The sequence below is a fragment of the Mastacembelus armatus genome, chromosome 19, assembly GCF_900324485.2.
Source record: "Mastacembelus armatus chromosome 19, fMasArm1.2, whole genome shotgun sequence".
Taxonomy (NCBI): domain Eukaryota; kingdom Metazoa; phylum Chordata; class Actinopteri; order Synbranchiformes; family Mastacembelidae; genus Mastacembelus; species Mastacembelus armatus.
In genome coordinates this window covers 19,013,767-19,027,105 of record NC_046651.1, presented here as the reverse complement: position 1 = coordinate 19,027,105, position 13,339 = coordinate 19,013,767, and the positions used below count along the sequence as shown (strand labels likewise).

The 13,339-nt window shown below is 44.6% G+C and overlaps 1 protein-coding gene across 1 annotated transcript in view; it reads right to left on the bottom strand.

Annotated features, from left to right (window-relative positions):
• The window catches only part of grid1b (glutamate receptor, ionotropic, delta 1b), a 323,064-nt gene that overhangs the window by 40,027 nt on the left and 269,698 nt on the right, over positions 1-13,339 (bottom strand). The window contains exon 6 of the mRNA XM_026315689.1: positions 6,722-6,895. Within this exon, the coding sequence (XP_026171474.1) occupies positions 6,722-6,895 (174 nt within the window). The remainder of the gene's footprint in view (positions 1-6,721; positions 6,896-13,339) is intronic.

The following is a 13,339-nucleotide window of genomic DNA, read 5'->3' as shown; positions in this document are numbered from 1 at the left end:
CCCGGGAGGAGACTACAGCCAGACCTGGACCAGAGGGTTAACAAAATCTAGTCTTTAATGAGATGACATGCAAATTAAATTAAAGCAAGAATCTATTTAATCTACACCTGACCGATCTGGGTGTTTTAATCAAAGGCTTTGACTATAAATTCCAATTTGTGCTGTTAAACACTGAGCGATTCCCTGAAAAACAAAGTACAGACAGTAAATATACAACAGTACCATCAAAGTTAAACGTGGAAAGTACAAAAAGTGAACATAGATATGGTAGGGAGTTATTATTACTAAATACTGGTTTATAAAATACTAAAGTAGAAGTACATGAGGTAGTTAACGTCAGCTACCCGGCGGTACATAAAGTACTTCAAATTAGAAGTACATGAGGTAGTTAACGTCAGCTACCCGGCGGTACATAAAGTACTTCAAATTAGAAGTACATGAGGTAGTTAACGTCAGCTACCCAGCGGTATATAAAGTACTTCAAATTAGAAGTACATAAGGTAGTTAACGTCAGCTACCCTGCGGTATATAAAGTACTTCAAATTAGAAGTACATAAGGTAGTTAACGTCAGCTACCCGGCGGTATATAAAGTACTTCAAATTAGAAGTACATAAGGTAGTTAACGTAAGCTACCCTGCGGTATATAAAGTACTTCAAATTAGAAGTACATAAGGTAGTTAACGTCAGCTACCCGGCGGTATATAAAGTACTTCAAATTAGAAGTACATAAGTTAGTTAACGTCAGCTACCCGGCGGTATATAAAGTACTTCAAATTAGAAGTACATAAGGTAGTTAACGTCAGCTACCCGGCGGTATATAAAGTACTTCAAATTAGAAGTACATAAGGTAGTTAACGTCAGCTACCCGGCGGTATATAAAGTACTTCAAATTAGAAGTACATAAGGTAGTTAACGTCAGCTACCCGGCGGTATATAAAGTACTTCAAATTAGAAGTACATAAGGTAGTTAACGTCAGCTACCCGGCGGTATATAAAGTACTTAAAATTAGAAGTACATAAGGTAGTTAACGTCAGCTACCCGGCGGTATATAAAGTACTTCAAATTAGAAGTACATAAGGTAGTTAACGTCAGCTACCCGGCGGTATATAAAGTACTTCAAATTAGAAGTACATAAGGTAGTTAACGTCAGCTACCCGGCGGTATATAAAGTACTTCAAATTAGAAGTACATATGGTAGTTAACGTCAGCTACCCGGCGGTATATAAAGTACTTCAAATTAGAAGTACATAAGGTAGTTAACGTCAGCTACCCAGCGGTATATAAAGTACTTCAAATTAGAAGTACATAAGGTAGTTAACGTCAGCTACCCTGCGGTATATAAAGTACTTCAAATTAGAAGTACATAAGGTAGTTAACGTCAGCTACCCAGCGGTATATAAAGTACTTCAAATTAGAAGTACATAAGGTAGTTAACGTCAGCTACCCTGCGGTATATAAAGTACTTCAAATTAGAAGTACATAAGGTAGTTAACGTCAGCTACCCAGCGGTATATAAAGTACTTCAAATTAGAAGTACATAAGGTAGTTAACGTCAGCTACCCAGCGGTATATAAAGTACTTCAAATTAGAAGTACATAAGGTAGTTAACGTCAGCTACCCGGCGGTATATAAAGTACTTCAAATTAGAAGTACATAAGGTAGTTAACGTCAGCTACCCGGCGGTATATAAAGTACTTCAAATTAGAAGTACATAAGGTAGTTAACGTCAGCTACCCGGCGGTATATAAAGTACTTAAAATTAGAAGTACATAAGGTAGTTAACGTCAGCTACCCGGCGGTATATAAAGTACTTCAAATTAGAAGTACATAAGGTAGTTAACGTCAGCTACCCGGCGGTATATAAAGTACTTCAAATTAGAAGTACATAAGGTAGTTAACGTCAGCTACCCGGCGGTATATAAAGTACTTCAAATTAGAAGTACATATGGTAGTTAACGTCAGCTACCCGGCGGTATATAAAGTACTTCAAATTAGAAGTACATAAGGTAGTTAACGTCAGCTACCCAGCGGTATATAAAGTACTTCAAATTAGAAGTACATAAGGTAGTTAACGTCAGCTACCCTGCGGTATATAAAGTACTTCAAATTAGAAGTACATAAGGTAGTTAACGTCAGCTACCCAGCGGTATATAAAGTACTTCAAATTAGAAGTACATAAGGTAGTTAACGTCAGCTACCCTGCGGTATATAAAGTACTTCAAATTAGAAGTACATAAGGTAGTTAACGTCAGCTACCCAGCGGTATATAAAGTACTTCAAATTAGAAGTACATAAGGTAGTTAACGTCAGCTACCCGGCGGTATATAAAGTACTTCAAATTAGAAGTATATAAGGTAGTTAACGTCAGCTACCCGGCGGTATATAAAGTACTTCAAATTAGAAGTATATAAGGTAGTTAACGTCAGCTACCCGGCGGTATATAAAGTAATTAGAATCCAATAATCATAAATTAATTGATTGACTGACCCTGATTAACCCGCAGGAAACACCTGAGGAAAATGGCTCCGTGTGTCTCACACAAACCATCGCGGCTCCAACAAACAAACTCATTCCACGGTTCCGTCCACATTCTGACGAACATTAAACCGATAAAATAACGTATTTACTCAAATATCTCCGGCACAAATTATTTGTTTATTACGTCAATCCCGTTACACTCAGCGAAACATCGCGAGAGCACAGGAGGCAGTCCGTACTGAACGAGCCGAGCATAACCGTAAAACCACGTATAGACGCGCCTTTGAATATTTTACCACTAAAACCTGATTTCTGCACCATCTCATCACCTAAGACGTTTTTTGGACAACTGTATTAACACGTTTTAAACTTCTGTGTAATAGTGAAGGGAAAATTAGTCAGAAATATAATTAAAACACATTTTTACTCATAAAACATGGTTAGACCAGACAAATACAGAAAACACCCACATGATAGAACTGGGATGTGGGTGAGTCAGAAACTCCTGCATGGATGAACAAAAACCTGATAATTTCACCGGCAAACAGAGATACACTATGACTAACCAGGTTTCTTATCTTCCCAAACATTACAGTAAAAATAAAAGTGACACAAAGCAGACATTAGCTGAATAACGTTACATGTAAGATAATTAAATTAAATTAAAATATTGTTTATTATAAGGAAAAGATCAACACTATGACCCACTTGCTGCTTCACCAGGAGTAACCACTGTTCTTCAACCTGCAGCACGGACTCATGTGTTCCTCCATAATGTTCAGTTCTTGTGTTTTAAATCCATTATGTTGGTGATGTTAAACCTACGCTGCACTTTGTCTAATGGGTTTTACAGCCACACATAAAAACTGTGGGCAAATATTGAAAAAACCTCCAGATTTCAAAGTAAAACTACAGAAACACACACGCTGACCACATGTGTGACACAGCTCTGAGCTAACACCACCACGAGCACCAGCGGGTGGTGTTAGCTCAGAGCTGTGAGAGCTGTGAGGGTGTCATTGCTCACCCTAGGCCACACACACACACACACACACACACACACACACGCCCTACCCCATCCTCTCTCTTTTGTCCTGTCCATATTATATCTATACTGAAACACTAGCTTTGGACTGGGCATTTTGTCCCAACCAGGCATCTGTAGTTCACGTCATAGTTTCAGGAAACAGAGCAGGAGGGAGGGGCAAAGAGTGGGATGGGAGGGGCTTGTGGTGGGAGCTAGTTTGGACTGATTAGACTTTCTAGAGGCCGAGGAGACATGAGGGGGAGCAGCTTTAAAAGTACAGTTTGTGATTCTTAAATATATAAATATATTCACGTAAAGGTCGGCGACAGTAAAACGATTATATGGCTGAAATTCATTTCTAACGTGTGCCATGTTTCAACAAACCCATAACTGGGGAACATCCTCTCTTCCTGCAGCTTTAGTCCCTGAAAAACTTGCAGAAATTCATGCTCTTCCCTTTCCAGCAGCAGCATTCCCACTTGTTAACAGATACAGAGTCCGAACTGACAACCTGCTGACAACCTGCTCCCCCTGTCCTCTATCAGAGAGGCAGCGGGTGGAGGCGACTGACATCAAAGAACATTTAAGCCCGTTTTGCATGAATTATTCAGACAAATGTCCTCATTTAGCTGCCTCTCTGAAGGCTTGAGGTGAGCACAGAGGTTACACTGGGGTCAGCGAGAGAAAAATACGTCAACGAAATAAAACAAGGTTCAGGAGAGTTCAGGGAACAACAAGAGGAGAGAAGGTGAGAGGAGAAGGAGGTGGAGAAAGGAGTATCAACAGGAGACCAAAACAAAAAAACCAATGGCTGCATCCACATCCCAGAACTGTTGTTCCTTCCCATCCATGTCTGTCAGGGACATGTATCCGCTCGCACACTCACACATTGGATGGGAATCGGATCCGAGACCACATATGGACGAGAAAAACTAAAATAGAACTCAGATGAAAAAAAATGGAGCTGAAGATGAAATGAAAGAGAAACTAAAAACTACAGCAAAGGAAAAACAAACGCTGATGGTGTCAGACTCTCATCTCCACAAACAGGAGTCAGAAAAAACACACCTGTCGGCGTGAATTACACTTTGCTGTCTTCAAAGGTCGACCACACGTCACCGTGATATTTCCTAACTGGAAATAATGGCTCAGTTACTGTGAGAGAAGCAACGCTGTCTGACTGTCACTGACACATTCACATCCACTTTGAATTCAATGTAAACGAACTGACACAAAACATCAGCAAAGCATAATGAGCGTCTGCAGCTTAACTGTAAAGTGTAGAAGAAGAACATAGCAAGACTAAAAATAAAATACCCGCTGTTCAAAAAAATGACTTCACCTCTAACTGTTTCTGAAAAGCTGAGACATGATGTGGATGCTGCCTGTTTTCTTCCACACATCACCACCATCACGTGACACGAGGTTTGCATTTCAACTGGACTAAAACAGGAAGCGAAAATGTGAAATTAGTTACTGACAAAATGTTGTGGGAGAAAACAGTCCCATGGGACCACCGGCTGCTGCAGGACGTGTCCTCGTTTCGTATTCAGCTGCGATCTGCTCAGGGGCCGTGTGGGTGGATGAATTTATGAATGTGCTCAGGAGTTTATGGATGTGCGTCAGTGATTTCACACTGTCGCCTCCCAGATATACATCCCGATTCTCTGCCAACTCCCAGAGCAAAGACCTGACCTCAGAACTGGACCTGGTCCTGGACCGTGGCCACACATCGCCCTCTCTGGGTCGAAGGATCACGTGCAGATTTGTTCCACAGAAAACGAGAAGCTGTTTAAACCTGCAGACGCCCTGCACAGTCGGTGATGGGGAGGGTTAGAGGAATAAATCTGAACCAACTAATTACTTCATTTGACTGATAAAATGAATTTGTACACTCTAATTACTTCATCTCTCCTTTTCAAATAAATAATTTCTGCTTCTGAATGACTAAACTGTGGCCTCCAACTTAATTCATTCCATAAAGCACTAATTCTCCCTCCACTTTGTCATTAATGACCTGATACTGTTTTGTTCTCTGGTGAGGGACGCTCTGTCCTCTACGACAGAAAGGGACGAGGGGAAATGAAATAAGGGTATGATTTTGTATGTTGACACATTATTAGGAATAGTCCTTACACTGACACACTGTCAGAAATGTCCTTTAAATTTCCAACTCAAGGCAAATTCAGGTTTCTCTTGACCATGTACTATATATATACACTATATAACATTCCTGCACCCTCCCTGCTGATTTAACCATCAGTCCAATCACATCAGATTTTAGATATAGAGCCCAAATTAGAAATTCACCTCACAGGGTTTTAAGGTTTGTGCAGCATGAGGCAACATCAGACCTTAGACCCTCGAGTCGGATCAGGAAGACCTGGAATAAAACATGTTAATAGACACATTTGGAAAAGACCCGAGGACGGTCGTTGCCAGGTAACAGCTGCAAGGTCAGCATCAAATTTAAAGTTCACCAGCAAATATTCTACCACAGAATCAATAAGGACAAAATAGTGCATTTTTCATTTCCACCTGCATTTCGGGCCAAGACTGGGAACACAGGAGAAGACAACATCTCCAGGGTGCTGTGGAGACCCAGAGGTGCCAACACGACACAGACTGTCCCCGATTTCCAGAGTTTTCATCAGCAGCGTGGTTGAATTCTGGGGAAAGGCATCCTGGGAATTCTTTGCCAAAACCTGCCGTTTTTTGGAAAAATGCCTGCAGGAACCTGAGATTTGAAGATTGTGCGCTGATGTTCTAAAGGCTGGTGAATGCAATGAAGCTACAGTAAAACATGTCAGTCACAGCTATAATAAGACTGGATTAACCTTCCAGGTCACGTTGTGTGGAAAATATTCCTGGAGTCGTGTGAACAAAGCAGAAAAGGAAACACTGCAGGCGGTTTAAGAAGCAGAGAGCACAGCACAGGTGGAGATCGAGCGCACAGTCATAGGAACATTACAACTCATCATCGATCCTCCTACAAGCGCTGAAGCAACCGGCTGAAATCAGCTTTGAAAAGTTAAACCACAGAGGAACAAATGACTCCCCCACTGATAAAGTGTTAAATTAGAACAAACACAATATTATGACTCGTTATCTGCAGTTCTGCATTAAAAATCTAACAACCGGTGGAAATAAATTTCAGCTTTTCCTCGGGTTTCAGTCAGTGGCAGCTGAAACTGAAACTCAACTCGTCTCCTACCTCCAGGTTCTGCAGGTATCCTTCCTGCGGGTCGCACAGCAGCGAGGAGATCCGGTGGTTCTGTCTCATACAGCGGGTGCTGCTGTCCTTCCACAAGGGGAAGATCTGCCGGATCACCGTCATGCGCCCCAGTGCACTGTGGGTAAGCTCCAGGATCTCGGTGTCGCTGATTTCCTGCAGAGCGAAGGGGAAGTTACTCTGAGAGGACCTGACTGGAGCAGATTCTCAGGTGTTGCTCACATTTCGACCGGACTAACATCAACTCAGCATCTGATAAAGAAAATGAGCTTCACTCCTGTGCAACATTAATTAAGAGCAGCGATCAGACACAAAAACAAAAGCCAAACACACAGGCCATTAAAAAGCTTCCTGTATTGAAGAGCAGCTTTAATTGTGTTGATGCAGAGAAGCCCAATTATTTCCTATGAGGTGTAATTATAGATAGCCTCCAACTTTAACAGCAGAAAAAACGATCTATGAATAATATTTGGTTTATTATGTTTTGTAACACCAAACATAATTACAGTCCACAGCGTAAAGAGAGTCTACCTGAGGATACTCTGGTCTCAGGGCTGATTTGAATATCACCTGCTCTGCTCGGTGACTTTAATCCAGGCTCCTCACTATACAGCCGAAACAACCTACAAAACCCACCGATCCTCCTGTGATCCAATCCCGGACTGGGGCGACATCCAGATGTTTACAGCTGTTTATTTGCACAGGAAATAACAGCGTATGAGACCAGTTTAAGAATATGAGGCTTGAGGAGATCAATCCTGCTGTGAGGTCGCTGTTCTCTTCCTGTACCTGTTTACTATTTAGCAGTTAAAGCAGCTGGATTAGCTTTTAGCACTTGTGAGCTGTCACTGGTTTACTGTAACAAAAACTTTAAAACGTGGTAATAAGATCCCAGGGACCTGTTTAAATATTTAAGGAGCCTGATTGTTGACTGGAGTCCAGCTCATGTCTCTGGCTTGTTCCCCTGACTCACAGGTCATTTACTGGAGGGTTAAAGGGTTTATAGTCCAAACCGGTTTGACGTCGAGACTCTGTTTGTTGAAATGTAATAACTTTCTTATTTGTTCATAACCAAACACCTAAGCTTCAGTCCACTTCCCTCTGCTCTCCAGAGACGCCTCTGTGCCGTTGCAGTCCGACACGCAGGTCTGAATAATATGTTTCTGACTTTAATAAACGGACTGAACTCACAGGAGCTCAGAAACAACAAAGATAAATGAACTCTGGGTAAACAATCTGCTCTGTGTCTCACAGGGGAGGAACGTCACCAGGGAATTTACCAATATTCCTTTACTCCATATGTGATAACCAGCCTCCACTCGTCTGGTTCCAGGGTCAGGGGCTTCTCCAGGCCTGGAGTCTGAAGCCCTCTGGTCTAAAATATCAGTTTTTTCCTGCAGCGTTAATTCCCGTCACTGGAAGTAAAGGTCCTGGACCAATCCATGTAAAACTGCCCCAGCAGTTTAAATATGAGACTCAACCAGAGACAGAAATACAATCCAACAGTTTGCTGGCACTTGTCAGACACAAAATGGAGGCAGAGGAGCTGAAATGGGTGTGATATTGCATTGAGGAGCAGGCAGACGCTGAGAGCAGCTATTTTCTCACAATCACAGCCTCAAGTGAAAAGTATCTTCCAGGAAGAGACGATGCTGCTGTGGGGAGAGGACACACTGAAGGGACGCCGTGTACGCTTTACAAGGCTGCTGCTTAACACTCCAGATGACAGAAAACACACAGCATACTGAAGTGTTTATCACACGCCTGCTGCTAGACGTTACTGAGCAACACTACACAGACCTGTAGCTCACAGCGGAAAAGCCATTTGTCTGATGGCTGAAAAACACACAAACAGATCTGCTGTTCCAGGGCCTTTACAACGAGGCAAACACACTGTTCACACATCTGGACTCAAAAGGCTGGAGCAGCAATTGGCTGCTATCGCCTGTGAATGAGACTCTGCAGCCCCCATGGAGTCCACAGATTCAAAAAGGCCACTGCTGATCTACAGGGGGAGGACAAACGACGCAGTGAACCGGGTGAGACCAGGCAGATCATCTAGAGTCCGCCGGAAACTCAAGCACAGAGTCGTGTCCTGGTCCTGGTCCTCTAGCCGGATGTAGATGACGTGGATGTAGAGGCCAACATTAGACGCAGCACACCGCTCAGGATCAGGGTTTAGCAAGTATTTGGTCGTTAAAGTACTGGACGAATGAAAATATGGACCTGATGGTGGCGCTAAAGGAAAAGTCAGAAGATCAGCAAAGTTAAGACAGCTCATCCTCAGGAGAACATCAGCATCTGAAGCACATCTCAACCCATCCAAGCTGCTGTGAAGAGACTTTACCAAAACCATGTGGACCTGATGACCCAGAGAATCAGCACAACATAAAGATTAAACATATATGAAAAGTCACAATCTAAAATGAGACGTGTCAGTCCGGAGCAGAGAGGTGGACTGACACGTCTGAAAGTCTCCAGACGGACCCTGAGCTCCAGACGGACCCTGAGCTGCGTTTCTGTTCCACTATTGACGTCTGTTGACGTTAAACCAGCATCAAGTCTGTGCTGATTTTTCTCTGAACAGTTTGTCGGTTTGGGCTGAGGGACCAGAACCAGAAACACAGTAGGAGACGCAGCACAACTGCCAGCTCTGTCGACCCTGTACGCCATTTATAATAATATAATTTGCTGTGTTATTGAACCTGATGCTCTTTATTCTAATAACTGAGGTAGACTCACAGTGTGGAGTTCAGTTATTACCAGCGTGATTATTTTTCAAACAGCTCCCCTGCTCTCATTACCTGCAGTCTAACAAGCCATTAGCCTTTGGTTCCTTGGTGGTGATGGAGACAGATAAGAGCAGGACGCGGGACAAAGAGAGAACAGGACACAGAAACAAAGCTCTGATGGATTCGGCTGTCGATACAGACGGATGGTTAAACACACACCTGAAGTAGCTGTAATGTCACCTGGAGTTGCTTTTTGTTCGCAAAGCATCTGATTTGCATTTCAAAGAGCAGCACCGGTGTCACTTCCAGTCAGACTCCTCTCACTCCTCCACAGCAGATGTTTTCCAATGGATGCCTCCAGTAATTAGCTTTGGTTTAGCACAGACCCATTTCTAAAATACAACCCGAAACAAACGCACGTCTCTGCGAACAAAGACACTGAACAGAAAGACACGTGTGACTGTCTGTGAAGCTCTTTTCCCTTTGTAGGGCTCTGACTGCATGACTGCACCATGGGAACGTTTAACACAGAGAAACCTGATAATTACTGTCAGTCACACTCTGACCACAGGCTTTGGTTAAAGGGGTCCTGAAGCTCCTTTAAAGTGCGACAATGTCTGACAACACTGATCTGAGACCGTTTTACGTCAGCAGGTTTAATGAAACTCTTCAATACTTCACAATAAAAAGCAGCTAATTTAGAAAGTCAGAAAATTTTACAGTTAAACTTCGTGATTTCAAATCTTTTTTTGTTGAACTTCTTCAGTTTCTCTTTTCACCCACTCAGAACAGCAGCAGGGTTCAAAAACACCCGATCAATCATTTTAATCGACCTGCAAACAACGACCGGCTGAAGCTGCAGCTTCACACCGAGTATCAGCTCAGTGTTCAGGATTCTGGTTCCCTGGTTCTGGGCCTCAGTGTTTCAGCAGCTGTAAAAAGTCTCTTTCCTCCACCTGCTCAGCAGCAAACAGCAGCTGGTGAACATAGTGGAGCATTTAGCAGCTAAAGAACCAGAGATTCCCCTCAAAAGGTGGTGGAGACCAAACCCAGAGCTCAGACTGAGGGAACACTGGGCTGAGACTCAGCAGGTGGACTCAGACACAGCAGGTTGGTCTGCAGCCACTTAGCATAGGTTTAACAGCACTCAGGGCTAATGAACATAGATCTTCTTATAATAAACAACCGATACCTGTCAGAGGCAAAAACGTCAGTAACTCGAACAAGACGGTTCAAACTCTCTCCAGTCTCTGGTACATCAGTCCCACATACGATTCAAGTAAAAGTCACTTTTACAACATTTATATTACTTTTAGTGTTTGCTAACATTAATGTCTGTTTCTTTACTCTTCACCTGATAATAATATCATGCATCACATGACTTTTGTCTTGAACAGCAAAGAAGAGTTTTAGCAGGAAGACAGATCAAACGGACGTCCGGTCGTACCTCAGCCTGTCACCGTGCTTTCACCTGTCGGACACAAATAGAGTCTGTACTGGAACGTCCTGATTTTAGGAAATATCCATACGCTGAGCTGCAAAGTCCGACACGACTCTGACCTTCTCCCGAGAACTCGGCTTCACGTGGCCCCGAACTGTCTGCCCGCTGTAAAAATGGGAGCATTACGTGTTAATCGGCGTCACAAACCCAGCAGAGTTACAGAAGCTTTGAGAAGTGCAGGCCATGACACCAGCGTCTCGACCTGCGTCTGCCTAACGGGTTTGACAGGGACAGTATTTTTCAAAGCCTCTCCCACTTTCTTTCCATCACTTGACAAACTGCTGAGGCTCCACATTCATCATGTTTCAGAGAGCACAAGTCAAATAAACTGGTGTAGCTTTATTTTTATCTTCTGTTTAGACCGTGAGCAGCTCACAGACAGTTTCCTCTTTCTAACCACTGGTTCTTCACCGCCGCCCACTGAGGGTCTGTCACCTCGGCCTCACCTCCATGCCGGTTAATTACTGCCCCCGCCTGTCTTCGCCGTAACACCACTACTGCCTGCACCTCTGCCTGTTGCTCTTTTCTCTCCCTTCCTGCCTGAAAGTCTTTTAATTGGCACCGGTGGTGTCGTCTGGTTTGGGCTGTTTGTTACCAGCAGGGGGAAAAGGACGCTCTCCTGGTGTTGACAACATGTCGGATTAGACTGTACAGACACTCAGCACTACACACACAAACACAAACCACCAGGAAATCAACACACTTTCACCTGAACGTGAGATTTACGTGTATTTTTCCATGAAACAACTGCTTGTGTCCTAGAAACGGCCTGAAGTGCAGTTCTGGTTTCTGGGGTTTGTTGTCGAGTTTGACCTCAGAGCAAACAGCCTGTGTCCGTCCGGCTGCTAATGCTGACCGTCCAAACACAGACAGAGCTTCGAGCAGAGCTGCAGTTCAGGTCTTTCAGAGCCGGTTCAGAGATGGAGACTATTTCTAAGTACATTTCTAAATCCCCTCAGACGTCGTTCATGTCGGCCTCACAGTTGTGGAGCTGCTAATGACTGACTTTAAAAAGGTGCCGGGGCCTGATGGGTTAATGAAATGTGTCCTGTCCAACACCCTGTCAGGTTGTGTTGACACAGCAGCTTGAACAAATCTGAGATTAGCAGCTTGTGTGTGTTTAACAGATTAAATCATTTTTGTCACGTGCAGATACAACAACGCAGACTGGGTTTAACTGGGTTTTGGATGCAGGTCAGGATAGACGTGACTTTTCAAATTCAAAGTGAATAATTAAAAACGGTCAATTGTTCCTTTAAAGGAAACTGAGCAGTGAATCAGTTTCTGCTTTAATGTTCTGTCTTTGGGGCTCGGACATTCGTGCTGCTGTGAAAACCCCAGATATCACACAGTACACACACTCTTTCACCACAGAGCTGAATGAAACCAAAGTCTCTGCCTAATTCTCTGAAGGCTGGAAGGAGGGAGGACAAGGGACTGACGGGGCACAACACAGGAAAGGGAGGGAAATGGAAATCCGTCTGTCGACGAGACGCCAGACATCTCCCTGCACCGCCACCCAGGACCAGAAACTACCTGAGTTTCCTGTCTGACAGTCTGCACAGGCGGAGCGAGGAGGAGGAGGTTCGGAGCCGTCTGCTTCACCTGCTCTGGATCAGACACGTTTTCTTGTTTCTGTTTAGATCCGACTGCCTCCTCTGATGTTTTTATTTTTACTGGTGCTGTTCTTGTTCCACTGGCTGCAAGGAGAGAGGAGGCTGACTGGAGGGGAGAGGAGGCTGACTGGAGGAGGAGAGGGGAGGCTGACTGGAGGAGGAGAGGGGAGGCTGACTGGAGGAGAGAGGAGGCTGACTGGAGGAGGAGAGGGGAGGCTGACTGGAGGAGGAGAGGGGAGGGCTGACTGGAGGAGAGAGGAGGCTGACTGACTGGAGGAGGAGAGAGGAGGCTGACTGGAGGAGAGAGGAGGCTGACTGGAGGAGGAGAGGGGAGGCTGACTGGAGGAGGAGAGGGGAGGCTGACTGGAGGAGAGAGGAGGCTGACTGACTGGAGGAGGAGAGAGGAGGCTGACTGGAGGAGGAGAGAGGAGGCTGACTGGAGAGGAGAGAGAGGAGGCTGACTGGAGAGGAGAGGGGGGCTGACTGGAGGAGGAGAGGGGAGGCTGACTGGAGGAGGAGGGGAGGCTGACTGGAGGAGGAGAGAGGGAGGCTGACTGGAGGAGGAGAGAGGAGGCTGACTGGAGGAGGAGGGGGAGGCTGACTGGGGAGGAGAGAGGAGGCTGACTGGAGGAGAGGAGAGGAGGCTGACTGGAGGAGGAGAGAGGAGGCTGACTGGAGGGGAGAGGAGGCTGACTGAGGAGGAGAGGCTGACGGAGGAGGAGAGAGGAGGCTGACTGGAGGAGAGGAGGCT